The 26539-nt window shown below is 38.0% G+C and overlaps 1 protein-coding gene across 5 annotated transcripts in view; it reads right to left on the reverse strand.

Annotated features, from left to right (window-relative positions):
* The window catches only part of PHF21A (PHD finger protein 21A), an 89544-nt gene that overhangs the window by 51853 nt on the left and 11152 nt on the right, over positions 1-26539 (reverse strand). For 3 of the 5 annotated variants that reach the window (XM_088520514.1, XM_088520513.1, XM_088520515.1), the window contains one exon: positions 26450-26536. In XM_088520514.1, the coding sequence (XP_088376640.1) occupies positions 26450-26536 (87 nt within the window). The remainder of the gene's footprint in view (positions 1-26449; positions 26537-26539) is intronic. The other 2 variants (XM_010221230.2, XM_010221231.2) reach the window with 1 other exon arrangement.

Consider the following 26539-nt stretch of genomic DNA (forward strand, 5'->3'; position numbering starts at 1 on the left):
CTCCCAGCGCAAGTCTGCGCTCTGCCCATACGCCAGAGCGGATTTGTTCCGGCCACACAAAATCCCACAAAAAGCGAGTACCGCGCAGTGACGTCGAGACAACACACGTGGTGATCCCCCGGAGCAAGGGAAGGAGCAGGAAGGCAGCCCGGAGCAGGCCGCGAAATGGGGTCGCTGGCACGAGCAGCGCTGCCTGCCGCTCTAGCAGGGCTGCTCTAACGGAAAGCGCTCCTGCTGAACCCCAGCCAAAACTTAAAAGCGTTCCCACAGCTGCCTGCGCTCTGGTACCGTTGGCTTCACAAAGGAAGGAAAAATCCCGAAGCTCCACCCCAGCATTCCTCTCCAGCTGCACCAGTGCCCGCCTCCAGGCTCCGAGCAGGGTGCAAGGTGCCTAAGCGCACACGCACGCCAAAGAGCAAGGACCCTTCTGTCCCAACCAGGAAAAGCCTTGCATCAGAGACAGGCAGGAAGAATACAAGACTCCAGGGCAGGAGAAAAAAAAAATCCACACACACAAAAAAAAAAAAAAAAAAGGCGCAAGAAACAAGCTGATTTCTCTAATGGTGGGGCCTACAGGGTTATTAGAGGTAAACATGTACCTGTCAAAAGATGGAAATTCAACCCGAGTAAACCAATAGCAGAAACCATCAATTATGACAGGTGAAGTGAGAGCTGGAAATAAGGAAATGTGAAGAGCGGGAACGGCACCCGAGGCTCCCTTCAAACGTGTCAGGGCAGGAAGCCACCGGCGCCTGCGAGGTCACTGCAGGGCAGAAGGGCAGCTAGAGAAGGTCAGAAACACCGCCAGGAAAAGCAAATGATGGCTTCGTATCAGGCCTTCTCCACAACAGCACAAATAGAGGCCACGACTTAAGCTTTCGTACAGCATAATGTGATAACTGAAACGCTAAAAAGATGATGTCTGAATCAGGTGATAAAATTACAGGATAAGTGGTCCCTTAGTATATATATTGAATACCTAGAAAGCACGAAGGAATTTAAAATGAAGGACTTTAGTATCTGAAAAAAGAGGCATTTTGTATACATCAGTATGTGAAAACACAGACGCTATGACTATCTGGAAAAAGATGCAAAGAGACCCTAGAAGTTACAGCTGACGCAGCTTTACTTTTACAAGATCAGGTACGTGAATGCTTACCACAGGAAATCGAATGACAGAGCAAAATCAATAAAAAAAGATAATTGAAAATAAAAAGATCTGAATATTTCTTTAAGCAACTCAGTTTTAGATAAGGGGAAAGTTTTTTTTTTTTAAAAAATAAAAAATAAAAAACACTCACACACCACAAAGAAGAGGATGTAATACACAAACGCAAGGGTATTTTCTTCTAATTCTGCCCTCACAAACAGCCAAATTAGAATTAATCCAGTAACTGATAACACAAATAAATCCAAGGCTTGGAAAGACTTTCATATGAGGAAAAAAAGGAAAATTGTAGGATTATATAATTGAGCTACGTCATGTGAGTGAACAAATTCCAGAGAAACAAACTCTTCCCACTCCTTTTAAAAATCAAGAGGAAAATATTGATGCAAAAAAAAAAAAACCCTGAAAATAAAATATTTCTAATTGAAAGAAATGAATTTTGTTTAAAAGAACTTGTAGAAGTCACAGCCAGTAGATGCACATTTATGTAATAAGAACATCTATATATGTTAAAAAAACAAAACAAAAACCAAAACAACAACAACAACACGAATCCTCCTAACTCCTTATTCCCTATCTGCTCCCTCCAAAAAGAAGGAAACTAATTTTGCTCAAGGTCTAAGGTACCAAATTAATTATAATCTCAATGCACATTTTGATAAAGAAAGTTAATGATATTATATCAAGATGTGTAAAAATATTTTATCTCCCTTTAGCCCTCACCTGATCAGGGAAGTTTCAAAAATCAGATCCGGTCAGTAAGTAAAGGAATACTCTCCCCTACTTAGTTGCACTTCAGCACTTAGAATATTCTTACTATAGCACAGTTACTAATGTAAAAATGTAAAAAACAAGGGAAAGGAGCAGTGTGGGTAGAGGGAAAAGGAGAGGCAGAAGTACCCTCAGGTGAAATCAGTCCAATCCCAGAATCTGGAAAATGAAACAAGCCACTGTGTCTCTACATCTGTATGAAGTTACAAAGACACTTAGGTTGCAAATTAACCCCAAGTGAAACGAATGCCGGCCTTCACGATTCCACTTGTGACTTGTGCATGGAACTGCCATAATATTTAAAAAGTTGAATTCAAGTTCCAGGTAACAGCACTGCAAGCATTTAAAGGCCAGTTTAAAAAAAAAAAAAAAAAGTTTTTAAAGAAGCCTGCATGGAACAGGCTGGCAACTATTACAGACTTATTTTCACACACAGCCAAAATGTGTGTGACAGTCAATCGGACGTGACATAATCATTTCAGACAGCATTCAGGACACTCTAAGCAGGACCATTTAAGACTAATGAAAATATCAAGAATTTGGTTTGCTCCATTTATTTAACTTCTTTAGCATGTGAGAAACATAGATCAAAAAAAATAAAATAAACTGCTTGGCATATATATACACCAACAGTCATTACTACTTTCTGAGGTGTTAGAGCCCAGCACAGTAATGTAGCTGCCAGACTGCCCGATTATAAATAGGCTGCCAATCCAGACAGCAGCAGCAGCAGCAGCTGTCTCTCATCATTCTGCTTTCTCCCTCCATTTCTGTTAGATTTCTAACATGATATAGTGATTTCTGCATAATTTTTCCATGCTCCGTAGTAAGTGTGACAGGCCCATGCACAAATACATTTGTTTTTAAGAGTATTCACAATGAATAAGATTCTACTGTACTGATATGTTACTCTTGCCTGATTTATGTACATGCACAGATTAACTGGTCTCTACATTTGTTTTGTTATAAAGTAAATGTTTAGCACTGCAGTTCAGCTGTCTTGAAAGGAACTAAACTGCCTGTCCTAGCAGACATTGGGAATTAATATATACACCTGAACACTGAAACCTGAAGCAATAACCATCACAAGTCCAATCTCTGCCTCTCTCTGTCTCTTTATCATACCAGCAATATAACCTATCCAACTAATTACTCAAATGAAAAGTGTAATGAAAAGTGTGCTCAGAAGTCTTCTAGATCATGTTTAAATTACATAAGAACTAAAATTCAAAGCTGTAATTAAAACCAACCAATTTCTGATGCTACACATAGAAATGCCATAAAACTACTTTATCATAATTAATAATTCTGGAATAAGTGTTATAAAAGGTGATTCTTATCTTGTTCTACCTAGGTCTCAGAATATATCTTATTTCCAACTTTTAGTAAGTAATCTCTATTTTTGTATTTGCAACACATTAAGTCTTGACACTTGTCCCACTTGAACAGTTTTACTTTCCTTCCTTAAAGCACTGTTCTTGACCACAGAAAAATTATTGTCGGATGAGCATTAGTTTTATCTGATCCTGTCCACATAAATGTATGTTCACATACCACTACATCAGAAAAAATCGTTACAAACAGTAATGGCATTTTTAAAATAAAGTATACAAGTGAAAGTGTTCTTGAAAGACTATTAATGGTTATAACCCTCCAAATAATTTGGAATGCACTCAGAATTCCTCCATACGCTCCAAGGGCCTACAAGTTTAGAGTCTACTTGGCTTAGTGACTATTTTCAGCAAAGGCACCTCATTTCATTTCAATATACAAATATTACACAGCCTATATTTGACATTTTCAGTGGGATCAAATAAAGACTACCTTTCCTACTGCATACTCTCCCTAAAATAGTAAAAATCAACACGTATAAGGCAGTCACTAGTTCCCAGCTAGTTCAAGGAAGCGGGAAGCAGATACTCTCAGGAAAAGACACTAAGTTACAGAACACTGTCACTAATCAGGGTGTATGTCTTATGCCCTTCCTCTTTCAAAGCAAGGCAAGACTGATGTATTTGCTTCAGATTCCTCCAGGAAAACCATACCACTTTTGAAACCTAAAGTTTTACATTCCTTCCCAGAAGTATTGGTCTTGCAGTGTTAAAATGGAATTAAAAACCAAGGCCTTACTACCTGATAATGGATTCTTACTAAAACAGTATTACCAAGATCAACCTGAGCCATTTTTTGAGAGGTGATGCCTAAAATTTGCTGTGATTGGGGTATTAATGAAGGTGACAGAGACGTGAAAAAAAAAAAAAATCCAAAAAACTTACCCTCCACTTACCACTTATCTTTCAAGCATTCTCATTAACCCCTTGTAAAGCATAAATTGCCCACCTGTTTGCTGGCACTATACTTCAGAAATTCATTAGAATCTTTTCAAGCTAATGTAACGTTGTAGTTAGATCTGTTCAAAGCAGTTGCATAGCACTGACCCAGAAACAACATATTCAATGCTTTCGAGGCAGCATGGGCTTTGGCAGTCTTCTTTCAAGGCCAGCTACAACCATTTTAGAAGTTACTGCTCCCCGCTCCTGCCTTTTGCTTCTATTCCTATTGAGGAAAATTTGAGGGCACTTTCCTCCAAGTTTTGCCACTACGAGTTTGCAAAAATTCTGAAGCAGGTTCTGCAGCACCACCATCTCGTGGTCCTTTCGGTTAGGTTTGACCAGCTCAGGGCAAAAGATTAAACGGCTGCTCGTAGTATCTCAATTAAGCAAAACCATGGATAGACCATTCTGGACCAAGGGTATTTTGTCTAGGCTCTTGGAGAGGGATGGTGTATGAGAGTGCACAGTTTATAGAAACAGCAACAGAAGTTACAAAAAGAGGAAGAATAAACAGGAGTGATTGTCTTAAAAATAAAATTCAACTGTGCTGAAAAGCAGCAGAGATTTGCCTTCATAAGCAGGACCTGCACATGGCCAAGCGACGCACCTCTGCGGCTGAACCCTGGCAGGTCATACGATGCATAAATGGTAACATGGGAGATGACATGGAAGCAACTGCTCAAGAAGTGACAAACAGATGGATGTGTGGGAACATCGGAAAAGTGGAGCGGGTGGGGGAGAGACAGGAAACTCAGCAGGGAACAGAAGTAAGGAAGGGCAGAATTATAAAGAACTTTCCAAGCACAAAAAGAAGCTTGTATCTGATGCAAATGTGGATGGTGAGCAGGATAGGGAACACTAAAATAAAGCGTGACAATTAAATCAGCAAGAAAGATTATTTTAACAGCTACATGTTATAAAGTGAAAGAAGTGTCTATTCCTTCTGTCATAATAGACATGTCTAGGACAGAGCTGAAGATATTTGTGCTGATTAAGACATGGCATGGATAAGGTTTTCCCATGAGGATACTAAAAAAAGGCAAGGCACGTCCAAAGATGCTAGGTAAGTAAGCAATAGATTTAAAAATCAACCTAGACAACACAGACCAATAGAATGAATATACTAATATATACACACACACACACCCCCATGCAAATAATACAGAATTGAAGACTGCATTGTTGGCAGCAGAAATAAGACAGAAAACTGAAAGAATCTGAGATAGAAAGAGGACTTGGCCCCACTGAAATAAACAGCAAAACCTATGCCAGCCTCAATTGTAACAAAGTTTTAAAAAAGCGGATAATTTTTGGACAATTTAAAATTGATGATGTGATATCTGACAAAAATCTTCTGACTGACTGCCTAATATTGGCAAATGGATCTATAGATATCATATAAAAACAGCATAAAAATGTAGTTTCTAAAAACATTTATTTTAGTAAGATCACATGAAAACGCCCAGAAAATAATGAGAGCTTACAAAAGGAGAATTTTTTTCCCCCACTTTCTATTAGTTAAGTATCTAACCTCCAAAAATCTTTACTACTTACGTCCAAATTTAAAGAACGATCATTCAGCTCTAAAAAATGAGTTTTCCCAATGTTTAGGAACAAACACGACTGCATTTATATCAGTCCAGTAAAAGACAGGACTATGAATACCGAGAAGTTTTACAAAAGATTGGCAATACTGGAGTCAACAAAGCTGATCAGAACCAGAAGTTATCTTCACACAGCTAGAACAAATTACTGAAGTTGGTAAAAGATATAGCAAGTTATGTTACTTTAAAAATTACCTGGTTTTACTCCTCTTAAGGCTATTGTGTGTTTCAAGGATTTTTCTTATACTTTCTTTTTTCACATATGGACTTAACTCCTAGTATACTTATTTTTCAGTCCCACTAATCACTAAGACATTTTCTCACCAGCTTCAGTGGGTATTTGCTCCACAGAAGTGGGTCTATTTTTTAACTGACATCTTTTGAATGTCACTGAGAGTTTCTATTTTTGAACAGGTGAAAATTGAGATCATGAGCAATAAAACAGTTCAATACTGCACCCTCTTCCACTAAGAGCCTACATCTTACATTAACGTAAGTAATACACTACATAGTTAATCATGCATTAGCTCCATATTTTAAATCAGGTCATCAACAGCAATAATCGAGTAATATTCATAAAGTTCTTTGGCGGTGTAGTGATTACAGGAGTCATCAACTCTGTCACCTTTTTACTATTCTGCGTGTTTAGCAGCACGCTATCAATACAGCTCGAGCTGACTGCGGGGAATGCGCCTCTAAAGGCTGCTTTGCACCATCTGTCCAGGGCCACAGCATATTTCTGGGCTCTGCTCTGGCCTCTTCCATGGCAAGAGCTATTGATCCCTGACAATGGAGGAAAACTTGCTGTTTAAAACATGGAGAGAGACTTAGAATGCAATTATTCTAGCTATTTCTCAATCATATCACATGTTAACATTCAGAAAAATACAAGGATTTTCCTTGAGAAGCTTGGTTCTGTACCAGTTCAATGGAAAAGAAAAACTACTGATTTTAACTGAATCAAGTTTGAGGAGGGGCTCGAATATTGTAATAAATAATTACAAGAATTTTTTTTTTGAGATTTATTCTTTAGTCAGAAATTACTACAACATGTAAATATTCTGGATTATCTTGTATAGTTGACTTTCAATTTAAATTGTGCAAACTCTTATTATTAAACACAACTACATATGACCATGTGGACTTTACCTTATCAAAAATTATGTATTTCTGCTTAGTATACAATCACATGCTCTGAAATACAATCACATAACTCTGAAAGTTAGATTGAAATTATTCAAAAGTATTTTATCTTCTGTCATTTTACATAACCACTTTAAAAAGCAGGAAAATACCTGCCTAGAAAATATTTTTATAGAAAAATTATTATTAAAAATTATTAAATCATCTTTTATAAAATTAGTTCAAATATAAAATTAGTTAAAAATAGGTTCTGCAGTAGCAACACAGAAGGATGTCCTTGCAGTCGACTGAAAGTGAAGGTCTGAGTTGCCAAGACCACAAGGTCAGTAGAGCGAGCATAGTAGAACAGTGCTTGTGGGAACCAGCTTTTTTTTTTTCCCCCCTCTATACACTGTGACATAAATATAGGCAATATTTAACACTCCTGCCATATACACTAATGTGTAGGCAAGTCAGAAAAACCTTCATTATCATTTTTTTCAGTATCGAGTTTTTCTCATATCAAAGGAAAACCCATCATTAAAGAGAAACAAACAAACAAAAAAAAACTAATGAAGGATCCATTGGAGGATATTAAAAACTGGAGTTTGCTAGATTTTTGGCAAATTCAGTGACAAAGTTCCAAAAATTAAGAAGATTAAGTAAATTTGTCAGACTGAGGATTACCAAAAGTAGCTCTGTCTCTATTTTCTCCCCTTCCACACTTCATTTCATAGCAACATGAAGCATGAACACTTGTTCCACATTCACATGCTCACATTCTCACTGAGGCCTTTTCTTGAAGTAGGTGTTTATGTTTCAGGGCTTGTTTACCTGGCCAACTCTCCCAGCTACACAAACCTAGATGCTGTCCAGACACTGAATGGTCACTATGGCATTATCTTAAATCAACTGTGTTATAAGAGAATTTGTTCTTAGTCATATATGATCAAAGCTTATCCTAATTGCTTATGAGGTAATTTAAAATTCCAAAATACCACACAATCATTAATAAATTAATCAGGATAATCTTTTAGATCTTACTCTACACTAGGAAGTTCTAAAAGGTAAAAATTCTACATTCTACAAATCTACTCGTTGGAACAATTTCTGTATTTTCATTTCATGCCCTGGGGAATCAAATCTTCATTTACTTGACTTCCAGCATGATTACACGTGAGTCAATTAGCCAAGTGGATTAAGAAAGCAGTAGCACAATGCACAACAAGGTCCCTGTCACAAAACACTGTTTTGAGGGTTTTGTTTGTTTGTTTGTTTTCCTCCATTTGCAGTATACAGCACTTGATCTGTAACGTCAAAACTTCTTTAGAGTTTCTTAAGTCATCCTAATCTTTGTAGCTATTCATTCTAATTCCTAGATACCTATCTCACGCCACTTCAGCACCACTGGGAAATACAATGAGAATTATAAATTCTAAAATGTATACTTCAGAAAGTACAAAGTCCAATGCATATGATTTTTCATGGTGAGGAGATTGCAAGGCTATAACTCCTGTTAGAGCCACTGACCTTCAAGATGCAAGAAAAGTGACCCTTTAGATAAGAGAGTCCCAAATTACTCAGAGTTTACATATTAATATTTGGAATTCCCTGTCTCTTCTTCGCCTAGATGTCCACTGGGGGAAGAGAAGAGCGCTCAATCCCTAGCAGTCCTCCATCAAGGACGGAAAAGAGAGGTAACAAGAATGAAACAGAAGGTTTTGAGCACTCCTACTCTGGATGGTAGGCTCTGAGCAGTTAACCAGAAGGAGCCCTAACTCCCAGGCTACCCTGTATTTTTAAGCTTTTTTGAACGGCTGTTGCACAGGTGAATTTCCGAAAATAAATTCTCTCTTCTGTGTGTGAGAAACTGTCAATGAACCTGAGTGTCAACTAAATACACCTACAGATAAACATTGTCACATAATTCTCCAGTTTTGATACAGCATTACACACAAAGAAAACCGCCAAAAGACTTATTTTGAAAGAAAATGACCCACTTTCAAAAATCAGCATTTTTTTTTGTTCCAGGTAAAATATGAATATTTATATCTAAAAATGATGATGCTAGAAGCAAGTATTCCATCCTGACTGTATTTTTTTCTACCCTCTTTAACACTGCTGATCTGAAAGGATCCTGAAGTCAAACAGGAGTATTGACATTAGCATTTTACTTGGGCAACCCGAAGGAGAATTGTCCACTCATTTCAACAATCCCTCAGACTCTAAGTTGTAGAAAGGATGTGAACAAAAGCTTGAATATACATGAAGAACATGATGAAAATTTTAACTCTTCTAGAATCTTAAAATTTGCATTTACTGATTTATATCAGAAATGCAATAATCTAATTTGTAGTAGATCAAAGAATGGGAAAGCCTGGGTTTGTGCTTAACAGCTGCAAATTTGTTTCTACCTTTGCAGTGCAGTAACCAAGCTTGCTGGCTGGGCACTCTGCTTCAGGCTGGCACAAACCCGTTGTGGTAACACCCACTGAAACCCAGCTCTAACCTGAGATCAGTTGCTCAAAGGCAGACTGACCTTGACAACTCTGAACAGCAGCACACTTCAAGAAAATAACCCAAGAAACAACACATCCCCCCAAACTGGCACAAAAGTCTTATACAAAAGTCATTCTTTCTCTCTAGATTATGCCTTCTTTAAACTCAACAGAAAATAAAATTCCATTTCCTTGTCTTTGATCAATTTTCTTGGAACTGATGGTCCTGGATCAAGAAGCTTCACTGAGTTTAAAAACAGCAGTTTTACTACTTTACTACTAAGGCATATCTGTTTGAGAAGTTGTGTTGTTAAAATGCTACATCTTAAAACATTTAAATTTTCAATTAGCTTCAAAGTGTCTTTTAGCTGCTTTTATGGGAGGAGGAGTAGGGGTCCTGCAGAATCACTCCTTTTTCCTTCCTTATAGATGCTATTTAAGCGATGTCTCTCCACTGCACTATATTCCACAACATATACTGCCTAATGAAAAGGCTTTTATTACTCTATGCATGTTTTCTTTTATCCTGGAAAGGGCCAACATTTTATCCTGGAAGAATCTTTCTATAGACAGGAGGATTTACAAAAACAAAACAAAACAAACAAACAAAACCCCCCAAAAAACACTTTTTGAAAAACTAGAAAACATTTTAGAGTGATGATTATATATATGCATATTCTAAACATATATTGTTTCTGACAACTTTGTATCTGTGTCAGTACGTGTAGCATCAGACCACTTATATTTAACAGCAACATGGACTATTGGCATAATCTAAGTAGTTTGCAAACGTAAATGAACACTTGATGAAATATTCTAAGTCATATTGAATGGATCAGGAATCAGACACAGAAAAGCAAAAGGCTCTCTGATCCAGTGAATAATAGGAAAGCAGGAATTAAAATTCAGAGCAATTTCTAACTTCCAGATTGTGATTTTTTTTTTTACCTACTCACTGAACAAAATATGCTGCAGAAGTATTCAGTAAAAACAGAATAAGGGGTAATAGTAAGGAGAAAATACAGACTATAAACAACTTTTTCTCTGTTTTGATAAACTTGATAAAATGACCAAAATTGTTGTTCCCTGCTCCCACTCTAGGGAACTTCTCCTAGGCAGTTGAGACTCATCCTGTGAGCAGCTGGGATACTTTAGGCTGATTTAGTAGAGATCACTTTATTGTAAGTGCAATTACATTTTAAACTAGTGTTTGGGGGACTCTAACTAAAGTCCAGTACTTCCCTTTGAACTTTTATCCTTGCAGCAGCACTAGAAATCAAGCTTTAAGATGTGAGGTGCCCCCGCTCTGCAGGTTATCCATATTACATCCGCGCACCCTCTCTGCACAGCTGTAAATACACCAATGTGCCCTGTTTCACAGGGAGTGGGGAAATACCTCTAGGCTCTTTGGACTGAAACTCCGACTGCTTCTCAGTCAACTGTGCAAAAGCTGAAAAGAATTTGCAGATGGGATAAAGAAGCATAAAAGCTACAAGAAAGCACAGAGGTCTTGACATGACTTAGCAGCAGTGCCAACTATGGGCAGGCATCTGCCAGTTTACACTGAAGCAAAACCCAGATTCTAATCTGAATCTCTAGCTACCAATTTAGTCAGGAATTAAATCATGTTGCTTCAGATTTATATGCATGGACTACGACTAGGACTCTGACTCAAGTTTGGGGCCCACCTGCATCTGTGTGAGCTGTCACAGCAGGACAGTCCCTGTAGCCACAGGCACGCAGAACCACCAACACGGCAGCGCGTGTGGCTGCCCAGCCTCAATGAGCAAAGAGTGACGTAAAGCAGAGGCAACACGAAGGCTTTTCGTGTGAGTTTGAAGCAAGGCTACAGAAAAAAAGCATGGGAAACTATCACATTACTATGGAAAAAGCACGGGAAACTATCTACAATAGTCATGGGATTGGGCTGATTAATATATTTAAATATATCCTCCTAGCTACGCTCATGACAGCATATACACATTGAGCAGAAGGTTGTCCTAGATGACCTCCAGAAGTCCCTTTGTAGCTACAGTTTTCTACTGACTACACTTGGTCAAAAGGCCAGTTATAGAATCAGCCCTGAATGCACACTGCAAAATTAAAACTTGCATCACAGGCTCCAAGGGCAGCCCATGTCTGAAAATTTCAATGTTTTTCACTTTCTTAGATATTTCTCATGACCATGGATGCATAGATCACTTCTGAGAAGCATCCTGCAGTGAGTTCAACTCAAGAGACCATACATGAAGGAAAATAATTATAGCAAACACAAGCCAGGGTCAAAGCATGCTTCCTATTTTCTCCCTGGTAAGGAGTCTACCTCTCTGCCTACCATCCCAAGCATGCTTGGGAGTTTCTCAGTCTTTGGACTCTGCAGGATTTGGACTGAAGATAGAGAAGGTAATACTTTTCTTCTTACCTGCCGATTTTGGTACTGGGTCAGTGAAAGAGGTACCTATGCCCCCCTCCCCTTAAAATCAAAAAAGCACTTTAGACTTCTTCATGTACAGTTATGTTCTGGCTGACTTCGCTGCTAGTTTGCCTTCCCCCCTTCCCCCCCAAAAAATAAAACCCTTCAACCTACAACCCCCTCCCCTTAAATGACTTTTTAGTCTACATCTGCAACCAATTCAATCTGAATTGCTTTGCTCTTCTTTACTTTAGTGAAGCACAAAGCATGTTATTTTTAGCATTCTTGATTGTATTAAAACATTTATCTCTTGATAACTGCTATATAGTGATCCAAAATACAAAGGTTCTGCTCCAGAAACAGACGACCCACTGGAGTTCCTCCTTCCGCAAGTAATTTTGTACAAAAAGTCACACTGCTAGTTTTCTGTTGCAGATTCAATTACGCTTTGAAACATGAAAGCAAAAGTTGTCTTCTTTAATCAATAGCTATAGCCCTATAGCCCCCCACGTACATTTAGAGTCTAAAAATCTACCTATTTGTAAATGAAAATATAATTTACCACACTTTATTTGTCAAATCAACCCTGCTGCAATCTGCAGTAATCAATTCTATTGCAACCCATGCATTTAAAAATACAGTCACACACTCAAAAACAACAACAAAACATTGAAAACAAAAGTGGCTGCCAGGATTTCTCATTCTTTCCTTCAGAATTTAGAATTTTCTTCCTTCGGGAGCAGAGGTGATGACACCTAGAGTGGACATCAATTGGGTACAGTTTCGGCTGCCCCGATCATGGCCAAAGAATAAATTTATCTAAGGGAGAGATTAATATATTACAATATTAAAAAAAAAAAACCTTTGACCTTACAAGATTTCTAAAATAGCTAGTTGCTTTCCATTTGACCTCAGTTTAAGTGATAAATACTCAGCTTCTTCCACAGTTCTCAAACAGAATTTTTAATGTCTCAGATCAACTCGGTCTAAAATTTGCTAAACAAAATACACAGCAGCTTAAAACTTACTTTGCTCTCTGCTGCCAAACAGCTTGCAAAAACCTTTCAGCCACACTTATGTGCAACTAAAGTTTTACCAACCTAGTTCTTCCAAAAAAAAAAACAAAACTCAGCACAGGAACCATTGATTACTTAGTGTTTCATCTTCATACTTACGTTGAGTTATACTGAAAAAAGTGTCAATAGTGACAAACAAAATACAGATTTTAATGGGAATCTTCCATGTGCAGATATAACAATCCCTACCCTCTAGTTGTAAATCCAAGTGATCCAGAAGTGCCATCACATGAACTGTCTGCTGTGAATTAGCAGTTACTACCCGAGGGAGGGAAGCAGGACAATCCCAGGCTGCTATCCTTGCTTCCATCAGAGGCTGGAGCTACACTTACAATAAATGTGCCCTTGCAAGAAGAGACTGAGCAGCCATAGTTGGGTTCAGAGCTGTGGTTGCACAGTCTGTTTAATTCAGAATAGACTGAGGCAGCTGTGAACCAGCAGCTGTTTCACCCTTCCTCAGCTTCAGCCTTTCCTTTCTTTCGCTTCCTTTATGCAAGAGTTCATTCAATTGCACACGAACCAAGTCAGCAAACTGGATCTTGTCCAAAAACGCTCACATCTGCGAGTCCCTCTCCGGCCGGCACAGCCCGAGCGCTGGCGCGCTCGGTGACGCTGCACCAAGACAGGGGCAGGAGGCAGCAGCGGTGCCTGCAGCAGCAGCTTCACCCCATCAGAACAACCAGCCAGTCACAACCTTGCAAAAATGCAGGGGAAGAGATCCTAGCCCAGTTTTGCCTCTGGAACATGCTAAATTTGGTGCCTTGAAAGAGTAGCACTGCAGCCACAGGAAAGGTTGAAAGAGGTAAAGAAATTCAACCTGGCTTTCCTCACTCCTGCACAGTAACTGCTTCAGTGACTCCAGATAATGACACTACAAAGTGTTATCATCAGCCCAAACCTAAGAGGCCCCTAAACTAGTATTTTTTCAGCAGCCTGCTTATGGCTTTTCAAGCAACCGAAGGAAAAAGGAGGAAGAAAATAGCAGTTAAAAACATCAACAACATGTTTTAGGGGTATTTTTAGCAGGATGAGCATTTATGAAAAGAAAAACATCAACACACACACACACACAGGTAATTCTCAAGGCTGAGTTTATCAAAGGGTTGATGCAAAAATGAAAGCATAAGATCGTCTTAAAGAAATGTTTATCTTTGCATCGGGCAAAATATACAACCTAAAATGCCACGCATTAATTCATTGATTAAATGATTTATTGAAAGGAGCTCAGCCCTACAAAATAAAGATTTCAAGTTGCCTATATTTTTTAAAAAGGCAAGGTAATAGAATGCATTGGAAAAGACTTTCAAAGACATCACCATGATACTTTTTGTTTTTCCCCACTTCTTTGTTTCCTACAGAACTTATTTTGATATGCTTAACACCGAGGCAGTTTCAAAACAAACATTAAAATTGCCTAAGGCCCAATAATAGGCCATTTTTAATCTAACAATATATTAGTGGTCTACCTTCTCTACTGCTTTTTCAAAGCATGAGTGACAAGCTACGTGCTTACACTGGGGACGTTGCAGGCAGGAACCCGGTGCCGTGCACAGCAGCACAAACAGGATACTCGAGATGAACCATCGCATCGGGTGAGGCTTCCTACTCCTTTCGCTCTCTCTGCAGCTTGTCCATCCTTCCCGCTCCAGCAGCTCCTAGGGAAGGCCAGGGGCACTGGCTGCACCTCCGCAGTTTTGCTGACCCTCCAGCAATGATGCCTGGGCTGCAAGGAGACTTTCTCTCTAGGGAGCAGTAGTCAGAGCTGGGGTGAGGTATGGGGGAACATACAGCACTTAGCCTTCTTTAAAGGGGGTTGTGTAAAGAGTAATGGCCTCTGGAAAGCTTTCACATAAACATATATTGGAGGAGCAACCAGTATTACAACTCTTCTAAATAGTTTAAAGTGCTTACAGGTGTAGCTGCTCTTCTAGCCTGGATCCATACACCACAGGCAAAGTCTTGTCTTGGCATCAGTATATAGCAACTGTCACAACTTTTTCAATATGGGAGACTAAGTTATAGGTAGAAATACAAATACTGCCCCTTCTGTCCCAACAAGGTAGTCAAAAGATACCACTTGAGAGTGGCCCAAGTTTCTACAAAGTCTTCAAAGAAAGTGTGCAGATCATATATCCAACTCTCTTCTCCTGGGGTCTGGACTTATTGGTAACAAGAAAACACCCCAGCAACACAACATCAATCCTGGTTTAAATTTGCTCCTCAGAACTGGCTGCTAATAGGGCTTCCCTCCAGGGCCTCCTCAGCCCCGGCTTCCTGGGTTTTTTTTGGTTCAAAGATACATTTCCATTCCTTTTCTGGTCAACCTTAATTGGATCCATCTTTCAGTCTGATGTGGCAGTAATTACCCTGAGTCTTAGCACAGAGTTATCAAGTGAAGCCAATATTATTAAAGAAAGCCCCGCATTACTTTAGGGCCTTAAAAGATGCTACTAAGATACCGTTAGAGGAAAATTTAATTCTAATTAAGTACATTTATATAACTAATTTTCAAAATATATTAATGAATGGAAGCCTAAGAGTCATGGGTTACTACATAAATGATTGACTCAAACATCTTACATCAAAACACATGAATAGAGTGTAACGAACATCAAGTAAAAGAATTATCCTGCAAAAAAGCAATATACTTCCAAAACATGCAAGAATAATTAGACCATTTTCTTTAATAGGATTATCTGACTCATTGAAATTTATAGCTTCTCTCTTGTTCAAATTCAGAACAGATTTTATTGTGTATTAAGAAATTAAACCAAAAACACTCAGAAAACTTAAGGCCCTGTATAATGTCTTAGGATCTCTGCTTAAAATGGTCACATATTATTCCTGCAGTTCCTGTATGCATTTCAGCAGAAAGAAAAAGAAGGGAGTGGGGGAAGAATAGTGCTTTATTTTCACAGATTTACTGGCTACCCCACCGATTTCAAAGGAAGAGTCAACTCATCCTACAGGTTGAAAGGATAACTATGAGGAAAAACAAACAGCAACGACAACAAAAATATCATCCACACCCTTTGTATGCCCTAGGTTGGGGCCATATTAAGTCTATAACGTACGTCTCCCAAACAAAAATCCATGACTATGACTGAATTGTTATCAGTTAGTCAAATCTTGATTTTAAAAAAAAATATATATATATATATATATATAAAAAAATAAAGTTTAAGGAGCAGACCAAGTTAGGAGGTCTCAGAATATTTAATATGCTTTGAGACGTGTAACTAAACAAAGAGAAACTCTGTGTACTGTAACTGGTAAAACAAACTTTTTGTCTCAGCATTTTCATGTCTTAATCAGCATATTGCATGAGCAGTACATTAATATTTTAAAGGCAAATAACGGATGTAATGAAATTTTGGAGACATCTGACCTACTAAAACATTTTTGAAAGCTGAGGCATGAAATGACTTTATCTGTGTCAATTAAGTAGGTCTCCTGCTAACTTGGAAGAGGTCAGAAGGGAAGAGCGAACAGTCTGCAAAGTGCCATAATTCATTTATTGTTTAAAAAAAATATGTTACTGAAGAGAGAATATATATACACACTTTAGAGGCTAACAAAACAACCACACTTTATAGTTGTAAATAAACAAACTGCAATGGCAAAGATGACTCCATCACCTGAAAGGATTCATATTCACATTTAAGCAAATACTGTATAACTTTGAACCCAAAGCAGCTTTAAGAGAAACATGCCAAGTTTAATTCTAAGTATCTGAATGTGACTGATGGAAAACCTACTACAAAATTCTGGTGTAGAAAGCACTTACACCGCTCTTAATAGAGCTGAAAGAGATAAGATAAAGAACGGGGGGAAGGGCAAATACTGGTTATTTACCCTTCAGCTTCTGGAAGTGCTACATGGTTATTTAATTTGCACTGTACACAAGCACGAGATGTTTCAAGATCACGTCTCTATCTTAGAGAATGTACAAGGCTAATAAATACCAGTGCTTTTTTACAAGCAATTATATTTTTAAAAATAAAAATAAAGTACAATGCAATAACGCAAGTTATGCACTCTCTTCCTATTCAAATATAAAAAGTGTATTATTATTTGGAGTTAAATCTAGCATTGCCACATTATAGTTACGTTTGCAAATAAGCAGGTACAATCTTAATGTGTCAATAGCATCCTACTTCCACCCCTACTGCCTCTAGTCTCTATTGCCCATGTTCTCCTTAGAGAAACTTAAGTTCAGGGACACAGACCCTGATCTGTTCCCATCACAACACATTCTCTTAGTGTAAAATATAAAAGCAATGCATTTCCTATCAAAACAAACAATCAAAAAAGCTCTTGATCAGCTGTGCTTTTACTTGGTTTGTCCAGGTAAAAACATACCACAGAGTATCTGCAGAGCATAGTTAAGTCTAGGTGTTTCTAAAAATGTTTCGCTATTTATTTCCTTTCTTGTAAGTGCTTTATGTTTATGACTGACATTAGATGCAGCAATTCTAGGTGACCTCAGAAGCCTTGGGGAACTGTCCAGCTCCCAGGCAAGGCCGCCGCACAGACCGTTCTGCTTCTCTGAGGCTGCCACTTCGTGACTTCTTGCCATGTTCAAAGGTGCTCGCATTCCAACTGCCAGTTCCTCTGGGCTAACCAAGGGCTTTCTTTTCACAGTTCTTAAAGAAAGGGATTTTAAAGGCCTCCGGATTATTACACTAACAAGAACAACGGGCTGGCTAACAAATTAAAATAGTTTCACATCGGAAGTTAACTGCACTCTTCTCATGTTCTTTGCTGGATTCTAAAATTCGAATTGACGCTCTGAGGACCTGACCCAAAGCTCCTATAACAAGAGATGCAGACAGGTCTGAAGACCACAGAATACGCATGTAGAAAATGAGTGAGTACCTAGAGTAAAAGTGACAGTTCTTATGGGACAGGCAGAGCTGAACCTTGGGCTGCCAGAAACTGCCAGAACACTGCTCAAACATATTTCTAGAATAAATTCAAATGACTTAGTATTTCTGGTATAATTTTCCACGCTTATCTTTTTGGAGGTGTGGGCAGGAGGGAAGTAAACAAGTTCTGCTTTTTATAAGCTGCATCACACAGCTTCCTTCTCACTGATGACCATCACCAAGGTTTTACTTATTAGAAAAAGAAAAAGCTGGCTCATTTCTCCTTACTACATGGTTACCTTGGTCCAAGTATCCACTTACGACATAGTACCATTTTTTTTTTTAAAATCACATTTCCCTTGTAAAGTCAAAACTACATAATTGTTTCTAATTCATCTGAGCTAACCTTGAAGGAATTTAAAAGACAAAGAAACAGTGCTACTCCCAACTCAAGGGCTTTCTCCTCGCGTGCTTTCAAATGCTGACGGTGAAAATACATTTAGAGTTTCTCCTGATTAATAAGAAACAGAGCAAGACATCTTTTCCATAGAAAATATCATGTGTTACAGGAAATGAGCTCACAGAATTTAACATGAGCATAATCTTGCTACAGGGAGCAAGGGATGGGCTCTCACAAAGGCAGCACAGAAGAGTTAGGTTCCCTTCCCTGAATTTCCTCTTGGAATGCCCTCTCTATTGATGCTACAGGCAACAGCAGCCCTGGGCACACACTCATCCTTTGTAAGCAGTTTTCTCTACCCGCTGACACAAGTAAACTACAATAATTCAAACTTCCAGCAAAATTCCCATCAGGTCTCTCCATCCCCTACTTCCCAGACCTTACCTCTTGTACGATGGTAAGGGAGAAGAGCCCAGAAATACCATGTACCTTGCACACCAATCCTGTTATCAGCTCAGCAGGGAGAAGGAAACAACGTCTCAGTGGATAATGCAGGATAACCTGCTTGCCAACAACTATCTACTGTAACAGGCACTCAGATGTGGCTAGTTACTGCAGCACAGCTGGCTGGTTATCCCAACACAACACTAGCATAAACAATTACTCTCCCAGAGAGATCATATGCTTTACAGACTTCCTAAAGTTGAAAACAAACATCTAAGAAGTCAGAAGTTAGTATGATATTGAAAGAATCTCAATGTCCATAACGCCCACAAACAGTAAAATTCACACCAGCTTACTTAATCCACATTTGAAGACGACACTATTCACTATTTCTGTGGACACATACTATATATCAAGCAAGAATTTCAGAGAACACTGAGCCTTCCTGAGTATGAAGACTGCATTCTGTGCTCAGGGTGTCACAGTAGGAAGGAAAGCACAGAGATTTAGTGAAACTCTACAAAGGGCACAAGGGCATTCTCTGAGGGCTTTTTTTTTTTTTTTTTTTTTTTTTTTTTTTTTTTAAATCCTTAAGGTTCTTTCTCTCCTCATGCCCCTCAGGACTCAAGTTCATCACAATCTCCCTAGTAAGTTGGGGAAAACAAATCACATATAACAAGCAGGCCATTAGGGCAGACTACATTTATCTAAGCAGAAAATAAAATCCTTAAACAAACTTGATATAAATTTTACATGCATTTACACATCTCTTTTCCTTAGTATACCTTTTTCTTTATTAATCACTTCAAAAAAGGAATATCTCCTTTTTATTTGTCCAGAAGCCATCACAAAGGACCTCAGGTCCACTCGTAAATGCCAATACAATTAACATAAACCAGTTCCAAACTGGCACTATGAAAGCAACATAATATATTGCATTCATCTTAGTCCAGTGCAAAAATGAGCAAGGGGAGCTGAACTAATCGATTAACTTATGTTAGAAAATACTAGCACTATCTATTCTCATCAGTTTTGCTCTTGGTACAATTCCATTACACAAGATATTCTTTGCCACTAGTTTAGCTTATAATTTCAATTAGTTCCATAGTTTACTGGGCAAAAAAACCCACATAGTTCTCAGAAGTAACTTGTTTCCAAATCACACAACCTAAGTAGCAGAGATACAGCCAAGAGAAGCTTCTGCCTCCATTCGACACGTTCCAAGGATTAGATGTGCTCTCTTTCTCTCTTTTCGTTCCAAAATTAGACCCAGTTTTCAGAAGAGGTATGGACCAAACAATTCCATTTGGCTTAAACAGGAATATATACAAGACTTTGGAAAAATAGATCCCTGAATTTCGTTCTGCTTCTAGCACTAACACACTTTGATTTATTCCACGTACTGTTTCTTTCCCTGTGTAGTTGTTCTGCTGAGGCACATGCTAGGGAGCAAGTGAATTCGGGTGAAATGGTGGGTTTAGAACCAAAGTTACTGCCCACTCAAAAGACAAATCAAATGACTTTCACAGACCAACCTACGCCACTTTTCAGTGATGGAAGGCATTAGCACAGGAATTAAGAGAATGCATGTTTGCTGCTGACCCACATACTAAAGCTTATCTTGCCTCACATTTGGCTCACACAACATAAAATATGACTGCAGGACACTAAGTATTGTACAAACGTGAACGGTACAAAATACAGACCTGCACATGCAGGCACACCTGAGCTACCTCAATCTGTGCTAGCCTGGGCACACACAGCAGCAGTGACTGCGGTGCAGAACTGCTCTATAGTCAGGCATGCACAATACATCCAAGGCACATCTTAAACTACTATCAGACATCCCCACAATAAATTTTATCCTGGATCAGGGGTTCCCATAAAAGGGATGTAAATAGTATGATGAGATTTAAGTCCTGGCTTAAACAAAGCACAAAAAGCTGATCAAGGAAATCATTGCTAAAGGAAGGGATAACAAAAGGATAATAGACGGAAGTTTGGGGCTTTTTTTCCCCCATATTATAATGAAATGGTCACTTGTGATCCCCAAATTATATTAAGAAGAGAATGGGAAAATGAAGTTTAGATGCAAGTGTGGGTTTAATCAAGATTTAGTATTATATAAGAAAGCCTGAGAAGGCTTAGCAATAGTTCAGTTATCAAATGGAAGTGATAATATCAGTTTTGCAGAACATTCAGGACAAAAGAGGCAGCAGGGAGAGATGCATGCACTTTGCCTATCTGCAGTCATCTGTATAACACTGGAAAATAGTTTTATTTGGTATATCTTGAGAATGTGGAAAATGATGACGTAATGAGAAGCCATTATATTCACATTTGCACACAATAATTGCATGCAAATTAAATAAATACCAAAGATGAAAATAAATAAGCTCATATTGGTATCAAAATCTCCGCTTCTAAACAGGTGCTGCTCACACTGAGTAGAGGGTTAGAAAAGTTCTCACGATTCACAGGAGCAGTTAGATTATTAGTCTACCTGTATGTAAAGATTTTAGCCCACCTATATATAATTTTTTTTTTTTTTTTTTTTTTACAGGAGAGCTGAGCGGCTTTTTCAACTTATTTAAGAAGGGATTCTGCAGAAAGTCAGTTCTGGGAGAAGGCTGAGCTAAATGTGTCTCTATAGAGTTACATCATTAAAACCAAACTCTGGGAAAGTGCAAAATTGTTTTTCACGAGTTTCAAGACTGCTTTATAAACTCTTTGCACAAATGATCGCTTATGATTACATGAAAATTAGCATATCATTCAGACCATTTTTTAGAGTAAAAAAAAAAAAGATAGGTATTTATCAAGAGGCACAATTTTTGATAAACAAACAACCGGAACTGAAATTAAGCAACTTCTGCCTCAAGTTATTAGTTTCTACACACTCTTACAGCACATTTGTACACCACTAGTTACCAAATAACTGGTGTTTTAATATGCCCTTGACTGAGCTTAGGGAAAGGAGCGATCGGCAACTCAGGGTAAGACTGACAAGATTGAGAAGCGAGTGACTACTGTTTTTTTTTTTTTTTTTTTTTTTTTTTTTAAGCAGATTCTGAATATTTACAATTCTCATGGTTTTCAACAGGCATACTTCACCATATTCACCATATTTCATATTCACCATATGAGCAAATAAAGCAAACTGAAGTTTCTATAAAACAAAAATGTGGAGTTGTTCTCATTACTACTTGCTTATTTTAGCTTGCAGCACCAGTGTTATTCTGAAATGCCTGAAGTGTTAAGGATACCAAGGTCTTATGAATTTTTGAAACTGCATTATTTTCTTATAAACAATTCAGAAGTATTTTTACGTGTTTTTCTCCCTAGTAAATGTATCGATTTCCCTCCCATTCTCTAACTTCCTTGAGCTTACTTTCTTTTTGCCCCAGGAAAGGCTTTTGGCCTCAAAGAAAAGAGGAGCACATTTTGGGCATAGTTTGCAGATAATGTGTTTAAGAAGGCTCCATGAAAATCACCTTTTCTAGATGACGAGCAGTCAAGAAGAACAAATTCAGAGGACGTATTAACGCACACTACTCAGTTAAAACATTCGAATATAACAACATTAATGCTTAATTCTATTTCTAACATATTTTGAAGACTAAAATGAGGTTCCTTTTGCAGTCTAAACCACAGGTTTTTATGTATTCAACTACATTAAAAAAGAGGTTAAATTACACCTTCATTCTTTTTAATGCCTCCAAAAGCCCTCCTCCTTTCCCCATTCCTTGCTATTTAGTGCTGTTAAAAAGAATCTTACCCTGTAAATACAAAATTTAAAATAAATTGAACAACCCCAATTTGCTGTAAACTTTAAAAACAGACTCATCTGTTCACAATGCTCATTTTTTGTGAAATTTTTGTGAAGAAATAAAAACAGATGCATTCCTAAGTTCACAACCATTTTTGAGTACTCTTTCCCTCCAAGTGTATTTAGCACTTGGAAATCAAAATATTACGTACCTCAAAATATCAGACAGATTATTCCAAGAAACTCCCAAAGGAACAACATGGACTTTGAGGCTTAAAAGGCTTCACTTCATTCTTTCCGTGTCAGAGCAACTGCATCAGAATTCACATTGTGAAAACTGCAATTATATTTTCTTGAAGGCTAAATGAATTTCTTTGCAACTTAACTACAACAGGAGGCACTTCCATTTTATTTACAAATAGAGTTATGCAATTTCTTTGGCATAGGCATATCACCATCACCTCTTCACTATAAGGTCAAAAGATTCTGCTCATGTAAGCTTTCTCCTACATTTACAGTCAGAACATTGCTCCAATTTTTCCAAGAAATTATGATAAACACAGATGTAGGAAATACTCTGTATTTGACAAGACATTACATTTGTTTGCTGCCCACTTCTTCCTTTTTTTTTTTTCAGTCAAATATACATGATCTCTTCCTTGTCATCAGATGAAAAAAATGTACTGTTGTGATACATACTGAGTGAAGATATATCTACAAGAGCATTTTATCACTCTTAATTGACTGTGGAGGGAAAGAAGTGCAGCAGAATTGTTACTTGAAAATCTGATATCATTCTCTTTTATGCTAGCTCTGCTCTACTTCATCCTCTCACAAGGGTCATTGGTGCAAGAAGTTACTGGTGACTTTTCTTTATTAAAGAGGAGAGAATCAGGAAATTAGTTTCATAAGCAAAGCATTCAGTACTTCCAGACTGGAGTACTGACATTTAAAACAGTCTTGTTCCTCAGTTGATGTTTACTGCTCTTCAAATGATAATTATGCTCAAGTAAATTCTTTTTGACATTTTTCTCCCATATTCTTCCATACAATAACATGAATAAAATCTGGACCATAGATTGCTTCACATCCCAGGTGAAGCAAATCACCTAGTTTATTTTCACCACTTCCACATTTTCAAACCTGTATGAATATCTTGTGCTGCAACAGTTTAGCTCTGCATCAGCTAACAAATTTCTTCAGGTTTAAGCCTACACACAGCACGGCCTACTTGCTTTCTCCTTGTAGTGTGCCAGATCTCTTCAATTTCACAAACTTCTGAACAGAGCTGTCATTATTAATTCTCAGCAAGAAGCCTGAGCCGCTATGAATCACTGCAGCAACTGGCAGCAAGGGCCGGCGCGGCTCTCGCAATGCTTCAGAAGGGAGAGGAATCCTGAAGGAAGGCAAAGCTTTTAGCAAAGCTACCACCGACTTGGTCCTCGCGCTACAAGTTGTCATGCCACTTCATTAAATAAAAGAGCAAAGAGAAAGGGTACATCAGGCTGACGAAGCATTGCAAAAAGCAGAAATATTGCGACATGCTGTTTCTGTAAGGCCGGGCTCTCGGCTCCACGCCACAGGCCCAGAACAGAGACTTCCCACAGGCTGCAGCTTTTATAGTCCTCACTTTGCTAAAAGCTGGGGAAACAATGACAACTAGGACAGGAAGTTAAGGCTGGAATAGTGGCATCTACTAACGATATTCCAGGCAAACTGCCTCCCAGAGCTGCCCACGGCACAAACTGGGCTTTCATTCACAGGAGGGCAGGCACCAAGAGCACTGACTTAGGTCTGAACACAACTACAGGTAACACATGCTGCACTCTCCTCCTCCTTCAAGGAATGCACTAGACAATTTAAGACATGATTTATTAAGTACAATTGTGCATTTTCCTTCATCTGATCAAATCGTATTGTTGGATGATATTCTCATAAAACAAAGGATAATAACTATTTTCTCCTGCTAAAGAAGTTGAAATGAGAAATAAAAAGCTTCCTTAAGAAGTACAGGGATTAGTCTCTAACATGTTGCTCAACTTTGTACTGCCAGGCCACAACTCTCTATACAAGAGACTCCTACAAACACAAGGTAGACAGCATTTCTCTACACATGCAATTTTTTTTTTTCTGGAACACACATTCACCATGATTATTGCATTCAGCAATCACACCGCTTCAACAACCTTATCAGCTCTGGGGCCCACTGGCAAAGTTAATACAGTAATTTAGAGTATTTAAACCAAGATTGACAGTGGTAGAAAATTCACTATTCTATAGAGAATCAAACCCATAAAATTATGAAGAAGGAAACTATACTGTGATTTTGTATTTTCTGTATTCTCTCTATGGCAAGTGGAAGGAAAAACAATTTTAAAAATGTTTTTCAAAATCTTTTGGGACCACAGCTCATGTTCAACCCATGAACAAGTGTCCTCTTACCATTTTGAGCTGCAAATTTCAACACAAGAGATGTGGCGGTGTTTCTGGAGATCGCTATTTTGAAGTGATATCTATGTTAATTGCGTATTTTATAACATAACTTTAAAAAGTTACAAATCGAGTTCCAAGTCACATTAAGATGCTTTTCTTTCCTGAGCTTTAAGTTCTTTCTTACCTTCTACTCACTATCTCACTGCCCACTCCTGCTGATGACCTGCTAGACAACAGAATTGCTTTGTGGCATGAAGGCAAGCTAATTTTGAAATTATCATGGGCTTCCAGAGCTAACCAAAGAATTCTGAGGCTGCTTGCTGTGAGACACAGCCACATGCAGAGGTTCATGCTGGTTCTAGAGGAAAAAATCATCTTAAAGAGAGGCATACCATCACAAGAGCAAAACCTCAGTTTTTGATGAATTAGTATTCCTCATTAAAAAAACACACCACACATTTTCTTTATTATTCTTATATATTCTCTCCTGGACTTGTTGTTCCATTACTTTTTTTAGTAAACTGAATTTCTAGATAAATGTTAAAAAGTGTCTACTTCTTTTCTTGGAAAAGATGCAATTTTACTCAGGAAAAGGGTAATTCTCAAAATATCATATGCAAATAATGACAAATTCAGGTATCTAAATAAGACACTGATACACTGCTGTATTCTTATTTACGCACATGCTTTAAAATCTACCTCCTTTTCAGAGGTGTTAGGCTGCTGACCCCAGTGACCAACTTAAATCGTTTCAGTTATTAGCACAATGGCAACAGTGATAATTTAGTTCAGTTCGGGAGGATTTCTCTATGCTTTTTTTTTTCCTCCTTTTTTTTTAAAAAAAAAAAAACAAAAAAAACAAGTGAGAATAAGCTTTAAGTTTGCTCAGTGTTATTTATTCTTCCTCCAGTTAGTCACAAGACCCATCTTTCAGTTACAGTGACTTTCCATAAAGCATCCTACTGTAGTCACTTTGTTATGATACTTTGGACCCATCAAAGAATTCCTACCAAACATGAGACTATAGTGATGTTATGCATCACAGTAAAGACACAACCTCAAAACACAGCTGTACAACTAATCTCCAAATTGTTGACAGGTACCCACTACTGATATGTACTTAATTAGCCTAGACGCAAAGGAAAAAAAAAAAATCAGAATTACTCATCCCATGTGCACAGCATGGATCAACTAAAATAGAATCATAAGATTTGCTTAAAGCAGGATGTTTTGGTTTAGAAATAGTTTCAAAATAATAATAAAGCGCAAAATTCAACATTTTTTCCCAGCTCTCTTATTTAACTTGAAACAGATTCAAAATGAGAAAAATTCTTGTTGCATTTCTGCAGATTACACTAGTTGCTTATTTGATGGACTTGTAATAGTTCATCCTCTTTTTTGTTAGGAAAAATCAAACAAAAACCCCAAATGTCTGGTTGCCCACACTTGCCCATATTTTCACACTTAGAAAAATGTAACAGCTCTCTTAGAAGCTGGGAAAAGACATATCTTTAGAACAGGGTGTTAAAAATACATCTCTGTTTCCCTACCTGTTTCTCACTCAGAGCTGTAATTTTGGCTTGAAGTTCATGAAGCTGTTTCTTCAAATCAGCGTTCTGATTAGAAAGAAAAAATATCTG

The sequence above is a fragment of the Tinamus guttatus genome, unplaced genomic scaffold (genome assembly GCF_059628265.1).
Source record: "Tinamus guttatus ecotype Peru unplaced genomic scaffold, ASM5962826v1 Tinamus_guttatus_pri_ptg000089l, whole genome shotgun sequence".
NCBI lineage: Eukaryota > Metazoa > Chordata > Aves > Tinamiformes > Tinamidae > Tinamus > Tinamus guttatus.